Here is an 18651-nt window from a genome sequence, read left to right on the forward strand (position 1 = left end):
GTCTGTCTGTGTGCCCCTGCCTGGTGTTGCCCTCAACTAAATAAAGCTGAGCTTCAACCTTCTGCTCCAAATTACCATTTTAAAAAATGCAATAGGCTTTTCCGGCCTACTAAAGGTGTCTGTCTGTGTGCCCCTGCCTGGTGTTGTCCTCAACTAAATAAAGCTGAGCTTCAACCTTCCGGCTCTCATTAAGTGGTTTAAAAAAAAAAAAATGGTGGTTAGGGCCTACTAACGGCTTCTGCCCCTCCCTGGTGTTGTCCTCAACTAAATAAAGCTGAGCTTCAACCTTCTGCTCCAAATTACCATTTTAAAAAATGCAATAGGCTTTTCCGGCCTACTAAAGGTGTCTGTCTGTGTGCCCCTGCCTGGTGTTGTCCTCAACTAAATAAAGCTGAGCTTCAACCTTCCGGCTCTCATTAAGTGGTTTTAAAAAAAAAAAATGGTGGTTAGGGCCTACTAACGGCTTCTGCCCCTCCCTGGTGTTGTCCTCAACTAAATAAAGCTGAGCTTCAACCTTCTGCTTCAAATTACCATTTTAAAAAATGCAATAGGCTTTTCCGGCCTACTAAAGGTGTCTGTCTGTGTGCCCCTCCCTGGTGTTGTCCTCAACTAAATAAAGCTGAGCTTCAACCTTCCGGCTCTCATTAAGTGGTTTTAAAAAAAAAAAATGGTGGTTAGGGCCTACTAACGGCTTCTGCCCCTCCCTGGTGTTGTCCTCAACTAAATAAAGCTGAGCTTCAACCTTCTGCTCCAAATTACCATTTTAAAAAATGCAATAGGCTTTTCCGGCCTACTAAAGGTGTCTGTCTGTGTGCCCCTGCCTGGTGTTGTCCTCAACTAAATAAAGCTGAGCTTCAACCTTCTGCTCCAAATTACCATTTTAAAAAATGCAATAGGCTTTTCCGGCCTACTAAAGGTGTCTGTCTGTGTGCCCCTGCCTGGTGTTGCCCTCAACTAAATAAAGCTGAGCTTCAACCTTCTGCTCCAAATTACCATTTTAAAAAATGCAATAGGCTTTTCCGGCGTACTAAAGGTGTCTGTCTGTGTGCCCCTGCCTGGTGTTGTCCTCAACTAAATAAAGCTGAGCTTCAACCTTCTGCTCCAAATTACCATTTTAAAAAATGCAATAGGCTTTTCCGGCCTACTAAAGGTGTCTGTCTGTGTGCCCCTGCCTGGTGTTGTCCTCAACTAAATAAAGCTGAGCTTCAACCTTCCGGCTCTCATTAAGTGGTTTTAAAAAAAAAAAATGGTGGTTAGGGCCTACTAACGGCTTCTGCCCCTCCCTGGTGTTGTCCTCAACTAAATAAAGCTGAGCTTCAACCTTCTGCTCCAAATTACCATTTTAAAAAATGCAATAGGCTTTTCCGGCCTACTAAAGGTGTCTGTCTGTGTGCCCCTGCCTGGTGTTGTCCTCAACTAAATAAAGCTGAGCTTCAACCTTCCGGCTCTCATTAAGTGGTTTTAAAAAAAAAAAATGGTGGTTAGGGCCTACTAACGGCTTCTGCCCCTCCCTGGTGTTGTCCTCAACTAAATAAAGCTGAGCTTCAACCTTCTGCTCCAAATTACCATTTTAAAAAATGCAATAGGCTTTTCCGGCCTACTAAAGGTGTCTGTCTGTGTGCCCCTCCCTGGTGTTGTCCTCAACTAAATAAAGCTGAGCTTCAACCTTCTGCTCCAAATTACCATTTTAAAAAATGCAATAGGCTTTTCCGGCCTACTAAAGGTGTCTGTCTGTGTGCCCCTGCCTGGTGTTGTCCTCAACTAAATAAAGCTGAGCTTCAACCTTCCGGCTCTCATTAAGTGGTTTTAAAAAAAAAAAAATGGTGGTTAGGGCCTACTAACGGCTTCTGCCCCTCCCTGGTGTTGTCCTCAACTAAATAAAGCTGAGCTTCAACCTTCTGCTCCAAATTACCATTTTAAAAAATGCAATAGGCTTTTCCGGCCTACTAAAGGTGTCTGTCTGTGTGCCCCTCCCTGGTGTTGTCCTCAACTAAATAAAGCTGAGCTTCAACCTTCCGGCTCTCATTAAGTGGTTTAAAAAAAAAAAAATGGTGGTTAGGGCCTACTAACGGCTTCTGCCCCTCCCTGGTGTTGTCCTCAACTAAATAAAGCTGAGCTTCAACCTTCTGCTCCAAATTACCATTTTAAAAAATGCAATAGGCTTTTCCGGCCTACTAAAGGTGTCTGTCTGTGTGCCCCTCCCTGGTGTTGTCCTCAACTAAATAAAGCTGAGCTTCAACCTTCCGGCTCTCATTAAGTGGTTTTAAAAAAAAAAAATGGTGGTTAGGGCCTACTAACGGCTTCTGCCCCTCCCTGGTGTTGTCCTCAACTAAATAAAGCTGAGCTTCAACCTTCTGCTCCAAATTACCATTTTAAAAAATGCAATAGGCTTTTCCGGCCTACTAAAGGTGTCTGTCTGTGTGCCCCTGCCTGGTGTTGTCCTCAACTAAATAAAGCTGAGCTTCAACCTTCCGGCTCTCATTAAGTGGTTTTAAAAAAAAAAAATGGTGGTTAGGGCCTACTAACGGCTTCTGCCCCTCCCTGGTGTTGCCCTCAACTAAATAAAGCTGAGCTTCAACCTTCTGCTCCAAATTACCATTTTAAAAAATGCAATAGGCTTTTCCGGCCTACTAAAGGTGTCTGTCTGTGTGCCCCTGCCTGGTGTTGTCCTCAACTAAATAAAGCTGAGCTTCAACCTTCCGGCTCTCATTAAGTGGTTTTAAAAAAAAAAAATGGTGGTTAGGGCCTACTAACGGCTTCTGCCCCTCCCTGGTGTTGCCCTCAACTAAATAAAGCTGAGCTTCAACCTTCTGCTCCAAATTACCATTTTAAAAAATGCAATAGGCTTTTCCGGCCTACTAAAGGTGTCTGTCTGTGTGCCCCTGCCTGGTGTTGTCCTCAACTAAATAAAGCTGAGCTTCAACCTTCTGCTCCAAATTACCATTTTAAAAAATGCAATAGGCTTTTCCGGCCTACTAAAGGTGTCTGCCCCTCCCTGGTGTTGTCCTCAACTGAACAAAGCTGAGCTTCCACATTCTGGCTTTCGCCCTATACTATCAGATATTAAACTGCATTTGGCCTACTAGTGTGGTTAGGCCCTTGAAACAGTGTCTGCTGCTCTTGGGTTTGCTACTCCACTGAACAAAGCAATGCCGCCTGTTTAGTCCTGTTACCAATTTTGAACTGCATGTAGCCTACTTTATTCTTTGGCCCTATATCTGTTTCCTCCTCATCCTGCCCATTGCCCAGCCACTGCTAAATGAGTCTGCTGGTACATTGACCTAGACCACTACATTCCCCTTGTACTCTACACAGCCAGAATCTGACCCTGCTGAAAGTAAGGTTCCCCTTCCCGCATGTTATACCACCTTACACAGGGACAAAGAGGAAGGTGCAGATGAAAGTGCAGGTTCCTTCATCAGGTGGGGGGGCATACTCGTTGGCGACGTCACTGGCACAGGGCCCCTCAGAGTACGCAAAAGTGTCGCTGCTGGTGGGAGGCGCCCCCGCCATGCAAACACACCGCCGTACTTTGAGGGGCCCTGTGCCAGTGGCAATGCGAACGAGTGGGCCCCCCCCTGCTTGCTCAGGATCACAGCACTTGCAACGTTTAAATACTTACCTTTCCCTGCAACACCGCCGTGACGTAGTCCGCATTTCCTGGGCCCACGAAAAACTTGAGCCAGCCCTACTCCCCCCACAACTTTCCCCCAATTCCCTATGCCCAACTATTATTATACAGTTAATTAAGATTGGCAAGCTTCAGAAACAAGAATGGATGTTTTTGGCATTAAAATGGGCACTGTAGGTGTTTTCCTGGCCTCCACTCACTGCCGACTATGCTTCCCCATTGACTTGCATTGGGTTTCGTGTTTCGGTCGATCCCCGACTTTTAGCGATAATCGGCCGACTGCACTCGACTCGACTCTGGACAAAATCGGGTTTCCCAAAACCCTACTCGATCTTAAAAAAATGAAAGTCGCTCAACCCTAGTCACCACCGCTCACATCACCATGTTACAAAGCAAATTGGTAGACCTTCAAGGCCTTTAGACTGCTAATAAATTGAACTTACATAGCCACTTCACTGACTTCACCTTCAGACTGAGCCTCTTCCATGGAAGGTTGCCTGGAGATATACAATGAATCATGAGTTAGAAAATAAGCATATTAAATTATTAGAATAAAAAAACATTAAATATATATAGATACATACCTTGTAGATGGTTGATCAGGAATGATGCAACCACGACTCTTCAAAAAGTCTGCAAAGAACTCCTGAGGGTCAGAAAAGCGACTTTTTCTGAAATTCAGATCCTGATATGAAACAATACTCAAAGATGCCAGCAGTTTATGCTTGTTTTGCCTTGCTTCTATCACAGCTTCAGTGATCTCAGCATCGGTCGCTCTTTTCATGCAAACTCTGCGAAGATGCACTGACAACTTCTCTTGATGCTTCATGCAGATCTTGCAGATGAGCAGGCTATGACTCTTTTTCTTGATGGAAGACATTGCTCAACACTAAATCGGTGATATCTTGCTCAAGACTGAACTGTGAGCCTGGAATCTGTACGCTTTATATACAGTTGAAGTGACTGAGGTGTCATGGGATTTTATTTTGAAACAGACACATATGTCAACAGTCACATATATCAAAGAGGGTAGGCTGGAGCCAGCCATACACCCAGTAGCACAATTCAAATGTAACATTTGGATTTCAAACTTTTATTTGCTTTTCACACTTCTTTTAACTTGTGGTTCATTAATTAACATTTATTTAACTGCTAAGGAGACAGCCAGACACTCTGGCATTGGAGTCATTCCTAACAGGTGTGAAACTAGGCCATTGAAGCACTCCACTGCTCTAGGCCACTAAACACCGATATTTACCCCCCAGCTGTATCACCACCTGCCCCATTCAGCTTGTGAGCCCACTGACACTATCATTGGAGCCATACACATCAGGTATGAAATCAGGGCAGTCCTGCACCCCACTGATGAGGAGTCACATGTTAGTCAAAGATTTGCATTCTTTAATTAAAAGACTTTTAAGGGAGCGATCTCATTGGTCAAGGTATGGCCACTTTCTGTATATAAGTCAGGTTCTGAGAACACTTTTTCAGATCACTTTTGGAAATCTGACTCTCAGCTCTTTCTGATACTGGTCTCTGCTAATTTTTCAGGTTTTTTTTGTCCACTTAAAGGTTGATTCCAGCAGCTTTCTTGAAAGCTTTACTCAACTCTAGACACATCGGAAACAGATATGGAATCAACAGTGTAAGTATATTGATTGTTCATCATTCTTTGCTTACCAATGTCATGCAGAATTCTTTCTAAGTAGTTGAAATTCCTTTCTTATTTATTTATTTGTAAACAGGCACAATAGGACTCCAATGACCTGCCCTATCTGTTTCAAAACAGATAATATCCTGTCTACTCACTTGCGCAGGAAATGCATGAAGTACCGCAGCGAAGATGAAATAAAGGCAACACTTGCTAAAGCAAAAAACAACTTGGTAGCCGTAGCTTCCAAAGGAATTGCCATTGACTACAGAGAGGTCTCCAACCTGGTGTGTGATGGGAAATGTCTGGATAGTGTCCTTAAGTTCCTTGAGGGACGTGGATTTGTACTCTACAATAAGCCTCTTGTGCCAAGGTTTGTCATATAGAATCTACAATGTTTCCCTTTTATAACAAGTAAAAAAAAATGATTAATAATAATTTGTGCATTTCGTCATTTCAGGAATAACAGTTTCAAAAGTACAGAAGAATCAAGCATCCTGGAAAGAGAACAGACTGTTGGTCAAGAGGATGTTCCATGTAGAGAACAAATTAACCCTGGATGTAAGAAGAAATGGTAAGTAATCTCCAAGATTCATTGATATCTACAAGTAGATTTGTGTGTACATAGAAATAGAAATGGTTATAGTCTTTTATAAATGTCTGAAAAAAAAGTTCAGTATAAAACACATAGGCGCTCCTATCCAAAGGACATCAAGGTTTATTAAACAGAATGATAAAATGGGGTAGACCTGAACGGACAAATACAATTTTTTAAATTCTTTTTAGTTTTTTTCCCATTTTAAGTTCCCATCTATCTATATCAGGGGTGGGGAACCTTGGTCTTCCAGCTGTTATAAAACTACAACTCCCAGCATGCCCTAGCAACTTGCAGCAGTTGAGGCATGCTGGGAATTGTAGTTCTCCCACAGCTGGAGGGCGAGGGTTCCCCACCCCTGAACTATATTAATCCCTTCCATCTTCAGCAACTTTTTTTGATATATTACATTGCATTTTCATGATGACAGGTTCCTTTTAAAGTGTAAAAAGTAGAATCTGCAGAACTTTCATTTTCGTATCAAATCATAGATATATAGGAAAAATGTAAAGCTGTGCATAACTGATGCAGACAGACCTCTTTTAACCATCCATGCATTTGTTGGAAATGTAACTTGTTCCTTATTCTGTGACAGCCCACAAACATGCCATACTGGTATTACAAATCAAGAGGAAGATGTGATCAGGATAATTGATTCAGATGAAAAAGACACTTGTGAAAAAATAATTGAAGAAACAGGAATGGCATCTGAATGTGAACCTAAAGTAGAGGAAGAAGAAAAAGAAAATTCATTACTGGAGATAAAAGCAAGTGAACCCAAGATTTCATGGAGCAACCCCTTGAGGAAAAAAATGGCAGATTCTAACATGTATATGAAGCACTCCCTGAAGACAGAACTTCTTTCCGGCTTTGTAAACTTCCTTTCAAATACCCTAGCCGTCCAACGGCACAAACAGGAGGTAAGAAAACTAGTTATCATACAAATAAGATGGCACCAATAATACTCCACGCCTATTTACTGCAGGACAGCCAGGTATTTTATATCTGGGATCACCATGGATATACACAGACTGGTTGTACTGCCATATATAGAGGTATAGCCTATTACTCTCCACCCTTATATACTGCAGTGCATCTAGTCAGTGTATATTCATGGTAATCATTTATATATGAACTGGTTGTACTGCCACATATTGGGGTAACACAGATCACTCTTCACCCCTACATATTGCAGTGAAGCTAGTCAGTGTATATTCGTGGTAATCATTGGTATACATGGACTGAATGCACTGCAGTATATAGGGGTAGCAGTGATTACCCTCCACTCCTGTATACTGCAGTGCAGCTAGTCAGTATATATCCATGATCCTGTGTTATTCACTATATTTACATATATCAGTAAATTATGATGGGGTGACCATACTTTGCATTGGGGCCTTTAAGCCATAGTTACATTATTATTAATTATATTTTACATTATCATTTTCAGGCCGAGAATGTTGCTCGTTTCCTGTATTTTATGGACAATGATAAGCCATCAATGGAATTTGTTTTTAACATCCAAAAGACTAATGAATATTTTTCAAAGCTTCTGGAAATTGGCAACACTCATCAGACTGTCTGCAATTATCAAAAAAGTTTGAAGCGGTTTCTTGCTTATATGAAAAACTCCACTGATCTCATACACAAAGACAAGAAGGTGTATGATGCACTTTGTATCTTCGTTGATCAACTGGAGGTGTTCCAAAAGAGGCTCAGCAAAGGAATATCTAAAGAAAATGTTGCAAAGAAGTAAAAAAACTGGTCTAAAACACGTTTTTTAATTAAGTTTTCATTCATTCATTCAATATCAGTTCTCATTCATATTTCTTTTCACAGACAGAAATGTTTGAGAGATGGAACTCAGACACCAAACCAGCTAGAAAACATCCTGAACGTTGCAAAATCTACTTTTATGCGTGTCTTAGGGCTGGCAAAAGAAGGGAAAAATCTACATGTGGACGAAAAATTGACAATTCTTCAGTATTTGGAAGCGCTTATCATTGTCAGAAAGCTGCAGAGACCTGGTGTTGTTCAGCATATGACGGTCAACAGCTTTGAGCTTTGTATTGCTTTATGTTAATGAGCAATATAGGGTTGTGTTTTTTAAATTAATGTATGTTATTTTTTGATCTTACAGGTAGATGAGTGGAAAGATAGAATACATAAATCGAATCATGTAGGTATTACTGTGTATGAGCACAAGACAGCGGCAAATCAGGTGGCAACAGTAATTTTAACTAAAGAAGAGGAAAGCGTAAGTACATTACAGCTCTGTATGCCTTTCTCTCTCTGTGCCCCCTCTCTCTCTGTCGTTCTTTATTTTATTTTTTTATTTTCTATTCCAGTGGTTTGATATCTACTTTGAAAAAGTGAGGCCCACATTCTTAAAGCCAAACAACGAAAATAACAGATTTTTTATTTCATCAACGGGAGAAAAAATCTACAATGTTTCAAATGATATTGCAAGACTTCATACCAAGTAGGTCTTTTCAAATAGAAACTATTAGTTAATAAGTCTACATGATCATAATAAAATGATTCACTTAATTTTCTTTTATTATACAGATTTAGATTGAAGCCAGTAACCAGCCAGATAGCGAGACGGATGGCAGAAACGTTTGTCGGTGCAAATTGTAAAGAGAGCACTGATAAAGATCACTTTTCGAAGTATCTGGCACATAGCAACAGTACTGCGGTCCGTGTTTATCGGGAAAACACAATGGACATGCTTATCAGAGCATCAAACTTGACCAGAAAAATTCAAGAGGAGGCTTCAACATCAGCGTAAGTATCTGAATAGTCGTGTGGTTGTCTCCAGCCTTGGTGCATCAGGTTGACTATTTTTATGTGATCTGTTACTAAAACATTTATATTTTACAGGACTGCAATGGAAGTGGATACTGTGAATGAGAAAGATAAAGACACTTGTCCTTCTGCTTTGTTGAGCTCCAAGGAAGAAGAATTTAAAAGATTTGAAATAAAATATCCTCTAACTTTAGACAAGGATGCACCATCATACAAAAAATGTAGGAAAGAATCTGAAACGCATGGGAAACAGATTTATGATCAGTGGAGGAAGAAGCAGAACAAACTGCGTGTGGACTATATTATCAGTAAGATGTTCCAATGGTTCCTATGCCATGTATCTAATCCCACACAATTTTATAATCCTATCTAACCCTTTAATGCAGAACCATGTGTCTATTCCAATCTTGAATGACACTGTCTGCTGACCTGTGTACCTAATCCTCTCCTGTTTGATACTGTCTTGTGGGCCATGTATTTACTCCAATCCTGTGTCATACTATCTGCTGAGCTGGGTATCAATTTATCCTGCATGATACATTCTTCTGAGCTGTGTATCTAATCCTATCCTATGTGACACTGTTGAGCTGTGTACCTAACCCATCTAATCAAGGCATTTGTAATAAACATTGTTTAGTATCTATATCACATTACCATATTACAATTTTTTTTTACATTTTCACAACAGGATTGTTTCAAGACAAAAGACCAGAAGAAGAGGAACTGAATGAATGCATCAGAAACCAGGGATGGAACAACAACAGGCCAAGAGTTAACGAAATATTGCTTCAATGGAAGAAAAGATATATGAAATAATGAATCGGATAATGAAAAATAAGAACCTATATTTATAAAAAATAAAATGGATGTGGACCTTTTTCATGTTGAGAAAGATGAAAAGAAGAAGAAAAGATTACTGTCAGATCCAAAAAAATCGACTTTTTTATTTCCATACAAGAAGGACTATCAGCTTTGGCTAATCTAGATGCCTTCATGTGCTGTTTAAAAAAAACCACAGACAGTATTTTATTATTTTATATTATATTTTTTGAATTGTTCAAATTTGAAATGTTCTTGGTGTATAGAATATTGATGTAAAGCACATATGTGTCATTATTGTGCTTAGGCTGTGTACACACTGGAGTGAAAACCTGGTATTATGAATAAGGTTTTCACGGTTCCAGTGAAATACATGGCCACAGGGCATTCTTGGCAGCAGGGAATTCATTTTCCCCGTCAAGAAACTATCCCTACGGCCATGTGGACGGCCGTGACAAAGCTCTGACAACGGCCGCAAAAAGAATGGTCTTGACCATTCTGTTTGCAGCTCACGGACCTCGGCTCCCATTGCAGTGAATGGGAGCCTGTCAGAGCCTGTGAAAATCACGGAAGGCACACATTACTCACATTATTGTAATGTCCGCGCCTCCGTGATTTTCTCCTATGCTGAGTGGACAGCTCCATATGTGCAGCTGTGGTTTCCCACTAATTGTCGGCAGGAAATGCGGCCAGTAATTAGTTGTAAAAATCACAGCTGTAAGTGAAAGTAAAGTAGAAAACGTTTTCCTTATTATTTTTTATTTGTTTATGGCTGTGTTCACACTACCGTATTTTCTTCCTGTGTTGAATGTAATCTAAAAATCAAGATTTAATAGGTTGGGTGATATTAACCTGGACCAGAGCCAGTGTATAGTGAATGGGAGCAGAACAGCATTAAGTGCAAGTCATATTATTACCACTTAACCATCACATCTGCCAATATGTCTGTCTAAAGGACCTCTAAGGAAATGTGTAGGCCTGCATCTCTGGAATTTATTGCCCTGCCTACTGATAAGGAAGACCATAAATGAAGATTCCCACCTCTCCTGTGCAGCTACATTTGCTATTGAGTCTTTTGCTCATATGTGCTTAGTTGCTTTGCTGCTAAGAACGCTACCAAACTATTGAATAATTCTTGATTTGTTTTGCTATTTTCCTATTGTTTTGCCTTATTTTGGTCACTGGACTTGGATATTTCAGTCATCTGCCTTTCTATTGCCAGCCTGAGGCGATAAATTCATATTTTTTTCAAAGGCTTACCTTTGGGATACCAAGTTCAAGCTACAGACATGGATCCTGCTTCCAAAGTGTAAGTTGCTTTACATAAAGCATATATGATGTTTTATTAAATGTGCTAAGCACCCAGCTCCATGCTAGGCTATGTACAGTACATGACTTATAGGGGGTTAGTGTCATTTATTGGGACATCTTGTGGCTAAATTTGAGAATGCACTTTGTGGTCCTATGAAAACAACTGTCTATTTTAATTTATAAACTCTAACCCTCTTATATAACAGGCACAATAGAACTCCAATGACATGTCCATTCTGCCTCAGTCCTGAAAAAATACTCTCTACACATCTGCGCAGAAAGTGCATGAAATTCAACTCAGATGAGGCGATAAAAGCTGTTTTGGAACAGGCCAAGAAAACCCTTGTCAATATTGCTTCTAAAGGCACCATCCTAGATTATCAAGACATCATGTCTCTTGGATCCTTGGACAATGTTGTACCCTTTCTGGAGACCAGAGGATTTGTAATAGTGAACAAACCAACTGTGGCCAGGTATGTTTTTTCACTGTCTTTGTAAGCCTTATATCCAGAGCCAATCTAAAGTCAGTTGCAAGAGTGTCTTTTATACTCCAACCCCCAAATCTATCCCACCCTACCAATCATAATTAATAAAATAAAAAAGTTCTTATAATTTCTGCTCGTGCCTTCACAAGTTCTTGTTTCACTCACTATATTTAATTGCCCTATCAATGATCTCATATAGTCAGTACTTGTACACCAAGACCTAAGGCCACTGAATCGACTTCCTAATATGCTGCATATATAAATACTATGCAGTGAGAATGGGGGAGAAATCATTCAGTGACCCCTTGGTGTACAAATACTGAATACTGAACATGTAACGCTGTCAACCTCTCTCGCGCTGTCACTCTCTCTTTCCCTATATATATATATATATATATATATATATATATATATATATATATAATAAATAATTAGGACATGTTGGACAAATGTGTTGAAAAGGCTAAAGGCCTTGTATCTGTCTGCTTTATTCATGAAGTTGTAGTGAAGTTGTCATTGAATCATTTTCTTTGACCACAGAGGACATGTTGAGCCTTACACAGCAGGTTTGACACCTACATATTGTAGCACCCTCTACAAACAAACAATACACATTTCCTCTGCCATAGGTTTCTAAAGAAGCCAGACATCTATTTGCATTTCAATCAAGCTACAAGTAATTAGGTGAATGCATGGCTTTTACTTGCTTTTCCGCTCAGTCACTAAATAGTCCTAGTATTCTAGGAGTGACAACTTTATTTGCAGCATATTAGTAAGTGCTTATCAAACTCTGGGGTCATTTTCAACCTTTATAAACATGTCAGTCACTTTCAAGGGGGAAGAAGGTGCAATGCCTGAAAGTTCACCAAACAGCACAATATAAAATCTATCCTATTTATCTATCTATCTATCTATCTTTGACCATTAACTTTTGTCAAGAAAATTTATGTGTGCTGTTATTCTTGGCCTTTTGATTGATTGAGGTGTAAAACACTAACACATTTGATGGGTCACTTCCATGGTGACGGTTCATTGACTGAGAGCCTGACAATCGCACAGAATCGGGTGCAGGATTCCATGGCTCTCAGTGGGGATGGGATCCACAGGTTCTTTTATGCCACCTTCCAAGTCCTTAGGGGTGTTTTATGCGGCCTCCTGAAACAACCCGATGACACAACTTCACATTATTTGTGGGAGTGTGGAACCCTGTTTGCACAATTCAACCCCCCCCAAATGCTCACCCTGCTTATACATGACATGCATGCTTACAAAAATTTTTTTTCTAATTTATAGGAATGTGCAACAAGAACCTGCATCAAGGTCTGCATCCTCTGTGACCTCACTGCCACAATGCACAGTTAATGCTGCTGAGGATCGTGATGATGCCATACCTGGCCAAGCGGATTTGGAGGGAGATTTGACACTGTTTCCTCAGTCCTCTACAGAAGAAATTGAGGTCAGTGAAACCCCAGAAGAAAATCAGACTGATGGAGAGGAAGAAAGAGAATATGAAGAATGTACAGCTGAAGTAGAGGAAGAACAATGTGAAGAAATGGAGAATGAAGAGACACCGAGGTCTGGATACAATTTGTGCAATATGTATGACTTTTAAGTGCTATAAAGTGATTAGCGAGTGCATACACGACTACATGATACTTGGTTGGGAAGGCTGCTCAAGTCCCCTATATACTCGCCCAAGTACCACATGTGTTTGAGGGTGCTACTCGAGTGCCCTTCTCAAATCATTGCTGCCTATTAGGTGACCAATGAGCAGGCATTTTAAGGCCTAGAAGCAAAAGCACAGAAGATGAATGCATATTGCATGCCATTCTCTGCACTATCTGCTTCTATGGTAACCCGACTGGTTTGTTGCTCAGATGTTTTTGATCCAGCAGACTATTAATGACATATGCATCACTGTGTGTCAGCAAATGTTCTGTTGTATGATGTGCAAGGAATGTCGCTCATTATAAAATGCTTTCAGAGAAGTTGGCAATTATGCAGCAATATGCAGGCTGCCCACTTCCTAATACTTCGTCCACTTATGCTTGACATGTTATAATGAAATGTGGCTTGCTTCGCTGTTAGCGCTACGACACTTAGCATTGACATTTCCTGTATCACAGGCACTATTCAGGGCAACAAGACCCAGGTGAATGCAAGGATGTATTTACATTGTGGCTGTCTTTGCTCCGCTACAGCTTCCTAGGCTTCAGGCCTAGTGACCTGCAGGTTATTGGAGCAAACAGTAGGGATGGAATCTGTAGCCCATCTTTCAAGTGCTTAGGGGTGTTTTGCATGGATTCTGGAAACAACCCTTACCACTATAATTGCACCCCTTAACAAACCTTGTGGGACTGAGGCACCCTGTTTATTTGCATCGGTCAAACCCTATAAATGCCTGCATTGCTTTTATCTCCATGCTCACGTCATTTTTTTATCTTTTATAGGAGTGATCAACAATAAGATTGATCAAGTTCTGTATCTTCTGTTGTCACATTGCCGCAATGCACAGCTGTTGCTGCTGTGGAGCTTAAAGATGCCATACCTGGACAAGTAGAGATGGAGGCAGCTAAAGAAGTGGAGGATGAACAAAGTGAAGAAAGTGAGACTGAAGAGACATTTGATGAAGAGACAAAGAGGTCAGGATACTATAGATGCAATGTTTATGTCTTTTAAGTGTTACATAGTGATAAGCAAGCATGCTTGCCACTATTAAATGCTCGATCGAGCATCATGGTGCTCGGGTACCTTTGCTCAAGTTCAACAAGTATTTGAGGGTGCTACTCCAAAGCCCTCCATGCATCATTGGTGCCTATTAGGCCATTAATGAGTGGGGAATTAAGATCTGGAAGCTATACTGCAGGCTGGTCTGATGCACATTTTTGGGGGATTTTCACTTAATTATACACTTTCCCCTCTGCCAAATATAGGGTGTATGTTTTAATGCTCGAGTCTCTCATAGACTTTGATTACAGTTTACTCGCTACTCAAGTTGATCACATCTGAGCATTAGACTTGCCTGACTCAAGTCTCAAGCTCATCACTAGTGATATAGAATGCATCAAGTCTGATCTGTTGTACTTTTCTCCCAAACTATAGAGCACTGCTGAGTAAATGGTCAACCGATACACGGAAGAAAATGAAGAAAGCAGGGTTATACAAGCGACATTCAACACGCGAACCAATATTGATGGGCTTTTCTCAGTACTTGCAAAAATCACTAATGGTAACCCACTATAAACAAGAGGTTCAAGACGTGGCAAGATTTCTTTACTACATGAACGCACAGCGTGCAAGTTTGGACTTTGTTAAAGACATTAAAAAGGCCAATAAATTTTTCAACACGCTACGAGACATGAAGCTTGCAAATCAGACCATCTTCAATTATCTGAAACATGTCCGGAGGTTCCTGACATACAACTTGAAATCGACCAACCTATTTGAAGACAATGCAACACTGTTTAACTCCTGCAAATTCTTTATAGAGGTCACAGAAGAGGTTGAGCAAGGGTATTTCTAGAGAAGTGGTGGGAAAAAGGTAAATTATAAGCTCACCCATTATTAAATTCCAATATTTTCCATAATTATAAAAGTTTTGCCTAATAAACTATTTTAAACTACTATGTTCTTATAAGGCAGATTGGAATTTCTGTGACTGAGGACATGAGTCGCTCAGTAAACTGAAATGTGGTTAGGTGTCAATATATAAATATCCCTGATATAACTTGCCATAGCACAAGGGGAGGCAATCAGACATCATTAGCAAAACCTAAACATTCATGAGTGCAAAATATTAGCATTTTCCACCATCAGCCATATGATTACTATAGTGTTAATATGTTCATCACTCTGCTAAAATTAACCTGTCTCACCACCTTCTGATGCCTGTGATGAAATGTACACTTGTTATTACATCTTATGTTTGATCTATTACTACTGTATATATATTTTCAGTATAATAAAATTATATTGTTTACTCCTTTTTCTAGATACCAGGCATTGATGTCTTCGACTAAAACACCCCGGGAATGTCAGAAGGTTTTAGATGTCGCAAGGCCAAGCTTTTTGAAGTGTATCCAAAATGTCAAGCACTCAAAAGTCTCAACTAAAGCCACTAAGCTTGAAATTCTCTATTATCTGGAGGCCATACTAGTCTTAAAACATCTCCAAAGACACGGAGTAGTACAAAATATGAGTGTAAGTAAATTTTCCTTCTATCTATTTATTAATTTTATTTTACTGTCCCTCAAACATAACTATGTCTTGACTCATATGTTTCTGAATGGAATCAGCGGATACCGAACAAATATAAAGGGAAAAATCTCTTTGTTATTGGAGTGAAGCATCATAAAACATCATCTCAACAAGTCGCAACGTTTGTGTTGGATGAGGAAGAAGAAACAGTAATATTTTTAAATGTATTTCTTATAATACAGAGGTTTAATGTTTTTTCCGTCACTGATTTTTATATTTTTTTTTTTACAGTGGTTCAATATCTACTTTGAAAAAATAAGACCTCAGTTGACATCAAGCTGCATGCCCGATGACAAATTTTTCATAAATACCTCCGGAAAGAAGATTTATAACGTATCCAATGACATCAGACGTCTTCAAGAAAAGTAAGAGTCTTTTAGTGCCAATATATTTCTTAATCTCTAATAGTAAGGATCATTATTTTAAATATTTTTCTTTTTTTATTTCTAGATTCAAAGTTCCTGGCATCAGCAGCCAGCTTATCAGGAGGGTCTGTGAAACCTCAACTCTTTCAAAATTTTCAGACTCGGAGAAGTGTCTTTTTGCAAGATTTTTGTCTCATACAAACCTTACAGCTGAAAGAAGCTACAGAGAAAAGACGCTTACCGACATATGCCACGGTCATGAGCTTGTTACGCAGACAGGACTTTATAACAGTGATGAGCCCATAGCTAGCACCTCACGGTAATATATTAAGAAAGGGGCAGATGATTATTGCTTTGTGGCATTTATTATTTTTGTTTCCCAAGTATAATAGTTTTTGTTTTTCCCTTGTCTGCTGAAAAGAAATCAAGATACAATAGTGACGCAGAGAAGACACGATGACAGTAATAGGCCCCAAGCTGCTACCTCAAGGTAATTTTTTGAAAAGGGACAAAGAAATGGGTGTTCACTCCTTATACAATATAAAAAGGATAGGTAAACTGGAATTTTGGGGTCAAGAGGATGCGGATGAATTTGGGTGGCTTAATCCAAATCAGATTTCCACAACTTTGGAGAGAGGCTCAAGTCAGAGAACTGTCAAAAGGAGGCAACGTTACCTATATTCTAAAATACACCGCCATCCTACTACTTGCTGAGAAATATAGACCATAGGTTTCCTATCCTAATGAGCAGGTTGTTGCAGGATTGTGTCCAACAGGGTCTCCACAAGGATTGGATATGAGAGCTTGGTTTTTGGGGGTCAGTAGAAACATAGCAAAAAATGTTGGGTATGATCACCAAGTATAATACTTTTTGCTTCTCTTGTTTTCTGTAAAGAAATCAAGATGCAGCAGTGGTAGAGACTACAGACGAAAGCCAGGAAGAAGATGAAGATGCCACTGACAAAGAAGAGTCAAGTCACCAAAGTGGGCAGGAAGAAGAATCCGAAAGTGACATCAACAGTGAAACGTACATTTCAAGGTTGATATAGCCTTAAAATAATACAACTGTTCTAAACTAATAAATGTTTGCATGCAATGTTGCATTATGCTTTTTTCATTTCAGTGCCAAAAAATCATCTCATGACACTGTAAGAAGATCTACTAGACAGAGGCAGACAGGGTTACAAACATCTACCAGGTAAGAAGACAAGCAATTTGATGGCATTCATTTTTGAAATTCAAATGTTATAAATGAGTTTTCTGACACTAATATGTGGCATTTATTTTTTTTCAGAGCTGTAAAGCGAAAAGAAATAATTTCCAAAGAAAAGAAAGACAGTTGTCCTACCCATAAGCTGATGTCTAAGGAGGAACATTTTAAAAGATTTACTAAAAAATATCCCATTACTCTGGAGAAGGATGTGCCATCACCGAGCATATGTCGAGAAGAGTCCAGAACTAATTGGCGATACTTTGGTGATCGATGGAGGAAGATACAGAACAAAATGCGAGTTGATCATATCACTGGTAAGATGTTTAAATGTTTACCATTTTTTATGGAATCTATTTTACATTATCATGTTACAAAATTCAATTATGTGTTCTTTATAGGAATGCTTCAGAAAAGTAATGTGAAAATATCAGAAGTAGAACGACACATTGAAAATCAAGGCTGGAAAAGGAACCTACCAAGAGTGACTGATATATTGCATCAGTTAAAGAAATGATTACTAAAATGGTAAAAAATGGGTAAATATGCAGTAGATGTGTGTTTGTGTATGTGCACCTGTGTGCTTTGGAGAATTGTTCAATGCAGTAGCAGAAGAGATTTGTAAAATGTTACAATCAAGTAGTGTATGCCTTAAACTAGGATTTAATATTAGTATTTAATGTATTTTTTCCCTACAGATGGAGGAAGAGCCGTATTTCACAATGAAGATTCCAGTCCTGATGGAAGAATTAAAGCCTAAGTCACACTAAACGACTTACCAACGATCACGACCAGCGATACGACCTGGCCGTGATCGTTGGTAAGTCGTTGTGTGGTCGCTGGGGAGCTGTCACACAGACAGCTCTCTCCAGCGACCAACAATCAGGGGAACAACTTCGGAATCGTTGAAACTGTCTTCAACTATGCCGTAGTCCCCCTGCAGCACCCGGGTAACCAGGGGTAAACATTGTGTTACTAAGCACAGGGCCGCGCTTAGTAACCCGATATTTACCCTGGTTACCATTGTCACCGCCGTGCTCTGCTTTACAACCGGCGCTGACACAGTCAGTGCAGGGAAGCTCTCGGCCGAAGTGCGTGCATTAGCAGCGCTCCTGCCGAAAGCAGTTTTAACCCTGTGGACGCCGGGGGACGTGACAAACATCAGAATGTGAGTATGTACTGGTTTTTTTTTTTACTTTTACAATGGTAACCAGGGTAAATATCGGGTTACTAAGCGCGGCCCTGCGCTTAGCAACCCGATATTTACCCTGGTTACAAGTGAACACATCGCTGGATCGGCGTCACACACGCCGATCCAGCGATGACAGCGGGTGATCAGCGACCAAAAAAAGGTCCTGATCATTCCCTACGACCAACGATCTCCCAGCAGGGGCCTGATCGTTGGTCGCTGTCACACAACGAGATCGTTAGAAGGATCTTGCTACGTCATCAAAAGCGTGACGTTGCAACGATATCGTTAACGATATCGTTATGTGTGACTCAGCCTTAAGAGGACTCG

The 18651-nt window shown here is 40.1% G+C and overlaps 2 protein-coding genes and 1 long non-coding RNA gene across 3 annotated transcripts; all 3 read left to right on the plus strand.

The window, feature by feature from the left end:
- The first annotated feature begins 6578 nt into the window (after positions 1 to 6578).
- Positions 6579 to 7960, plus strand: LOC143817687 (uncharacterized). Its single transcript, XM_077299179.1, has 3 exons — positions 6579 to 6797; positions 7328 to 7629; positions 7717 to 7960. Exons 1-3 carry the CDS (start codon positions 6579 to 6581, stop codon positions 7958 to 7960), a joined length of 765 nt encoding a protein of 254 aa, XP_077155294.1.
- Positions 7961 to 11050: 3090 nt separating this feature from the next.
- On the plus strand, positions 11051 to 12613 carry LOC143818203 (uncharacterized). The gene is made up of 3 exons (XR_013224379.1): positions 11051 to 11288; positions 11930 to 11984; positions 12594 to 12613. It is a non-coding gene; the product is annotated as an uncharacterized LOC143818203 (long non-coding RNA).
- Positions 12614 to 15897: 3284 nt separating this feature from the next.
- Positions 15898 to 17649, plus strand: LOC143817688 (uncharacterized). The gene is made up of 6 exons (XM_077299180.1): positions 15898 to 15922; positions 16082 to 16241; positions 16344 to 16412; positions 16818 to 16961; positions 17046 to 17120; positions 17217 to 17649. The coding sequence occupies exons 1-6, from the start codon at positions 15898 to 15900 to the stop codon at positions 17647 to 17649; spliced, it is 906 nt and encodes a 301-aa protein (XP_077155295.1).
- Positions 17650 to 18651: the final 1002 nt, after the last annotated feature.

Source organism: Ranitomeya variabilis, chromosome 3 (genome assembly GCF_051348905.1).
Source record: "Ranitomeya variabilis isolate aRanVar5 chromosome 3, aRanVar5.hap1, whole genome shotgun sequence".
NCBI classification, from domain to species: Eukaryota; Metazoa; Chordata; class Amphibia; order Anura; family Dendrobatidae; genus Ranitomeya; species Ranitomeya variabilis.

Excerpts from the sequence above, each read along its gene's own strand:
- LOC143817687 (XM_077299179.1), top strand. The coding sequence starts at position 6,579 with ATGGCATCTGAATGTGAACCTAAAGTAGAGGAAGAAGAAAAAGAAAAT. Across the intron at positions 6,798-7,327 it reads TCCAACGGCACAAACAGGAG|GCCGAGAATGTTGCTCGTTT; the intron begins GTAAGAAAACTA and ends TATCATTTTCAG. Across the intron at positions 7,630-7,716 it reads AAAGAAAATGTTGCAAAGAA|ACAGAAATGTTTGAGAGATG; the intron begins GTAAAAAAACTG and ends TTCTTTTCACAG.
- LOC143817688 (XM_077299180.1), top strand. The coding sequence starts at position 15,898 with ATGACATCAGACGTCTTCAAGAAAA. Across the intron at positions 15,923-16,081 it reads ATCAGACGTCTTCAAGAAAA|ACTCGGAGAAGTGTCTTTTT; the intron begins GTAAGAGTCTTT and ends CAAAATTTTCAG. Across the intron at positions 17,121-17,216 it reads GGGTTACAAACATCTACCAG|AGCTGTAAAGCGAAAAGAAA; the intron begins GTAAGAAGACAA and ends ATTTTTTTTCAG.